The following is a 1,564-nucleotide window of genomic DNA, read 5'->3' as shown; positions in this document are numbered from 1 at the left end:
TGAGGTTTATCTAATGATCTGCTATCATAGTTTACACACAAGTATATCCTACCAATGTTTTCTGTCTGATATCTTAATTCTTATGATAGCGATCGCTAGCATGCATAATTGCAAATATAAACTGCACACAAATGAATGAAATTAACAAATAGTAATATAGTTAAGTAATTCAAGTGAAATATGTACAACTGACTATTTTAAAAAACAAAAGAGAAACAAAGAACATTAAAATCCAAAAATTTTTTTTAAAATTATCCAAAACATAGAACTATGTATCAAATGAATCTTCTTCAACATTATAGCCCAATAACAACGGTTCTATCTGTAAATTTTGGAGTAACTGGAGCATGGATGGTCGGGGATCTGGAAGTAACATGTGCAGGTCTTGTAAGGCCTTCTGACAACAATTCTTCCATTTCTCTGTTAGGTCAGGTAAGTTTTTGAAGTCTTTCTGGTAAAATTAATAAAAATAAAAATTTAATTTTGTTAATTATATAAATATTGTAATTAAATTAAAACCAAAAAGTAGGTAACATAAATAATATAACCTTGTCTCTGTACATTTTCACAAGTTTTAACTTTCTTAGCATTTCTTCTTTTTGGTTTAATTCTTTTTTCAAATCATTTAATTCTTTTTTCAGTTCAGTCAACTCTTCACCCCCATCATCATCATCATTGTTGTTGTTGTTGATCTCCTAGAATAATGAGATTTTGATTTTTTTTTCCATATCATCACCAAGATCACCATCGCCACCATGGTCGTTATCACGACAACAAAAACATTATCATCATTATTATAACCATAACATAACATTGTCGTCATCACCATTTTTTAGTCTAGTTTTTATTGTAAATATAAACCAGGAAATATCTTAAAATTAGAGACTCAAGTGTCAAGTCCAAGTGTCAATAAAATAATTAAACATAATTTAATTAAGAGTTTGTTTTATTTTATCATGAATGATGTTAACCGGTGGGTAAGGTAATGATAATATGTAATTATTTATTATATAATTACAAAACCTCTATGAAATAACACAATTACTAAAAAAATATTGTTTGAAAAATAGAACCATCATAAACCTCAGATGTAGTTGCCTGAACTGGTGATAGAGAAGCAGAGGAAGAGGTCTCAGCTGAAATTTTTGACTTTTTAGGTCCGGTTAAAACTGGAGAATTAAAGCCACTCAAACGTTTGTTAGATTTGTACATTATTTAAAAAAATTAAAAAAATGTTTAAATTTTTATATAAATTGTAAAATTTGTTGCAAACCTGAAATTAGTCTTAAGAACGATAAAATGATAATAATATTGCATAGAAAAAACACACTGTCATTTTTATAACTTCAAACCAAAGATATTTCAATGTAACTCCACACAATGTTCTGTTCTCTAATTCAGAATGGAATGATCCCTAATGTATGAAAAATGGCTGAAATATTGTCATCACATTGAAACATCTCAATAAATTGATTAAATTTACAAAAATTTGTATTTTTCTCGTGATTCAGAAGCTTGTATAATGTTATGAAGACACATACATGTAGGCGAGCACTTAACGTAA

At 27.9% G+C, this 1,564-nt stretch overlaps 1 protein-coding gene across 1 annotated transcript; it reads right to left on the bottom strand.

Annotated features, from left to right (window-relative positions):
* Positions 1-268: 268 nt before the first annotated feature.
* On the bottom strand, positions 269-1,212 carry HELRODRAFT_184679 (hypothetical protein; the record flags this gene model as incomplete). Its single annotated transcript, XM_009016923.1, has 3 exons — positions 269-451; positions 549-695; positions 1,084-1,212. The coding sequence occupies 3 exons, from the start codon at positions 1,210-1,212 to the stop codon at positions 269-271; spliced, it is 459 nt and encodes a 152-aa protein (XP_009015171.1).
* Between the last annotated feature and the right edge of the window lie 352 nt (positions 1,213-1,564).

The sequence above is a fragment of the Helobdella robusta genome, assembly GCF_000326865.2.
Source record: "Helobdella robusta unplaced genomic scaffold HELROscaffold_1985, whole genome shotgun sequence".
In the NCBI taxonomy this organism is placed as follows: Eukaryota; Metazoa; Annelida; class Clitellata; order Rhynchobdellida; family Glossiphoniidae; genus Helobdella; species Helobdella robusta.
This window is presented reverse-complemented; position numbering and strand designations above follow the sequence as displayed.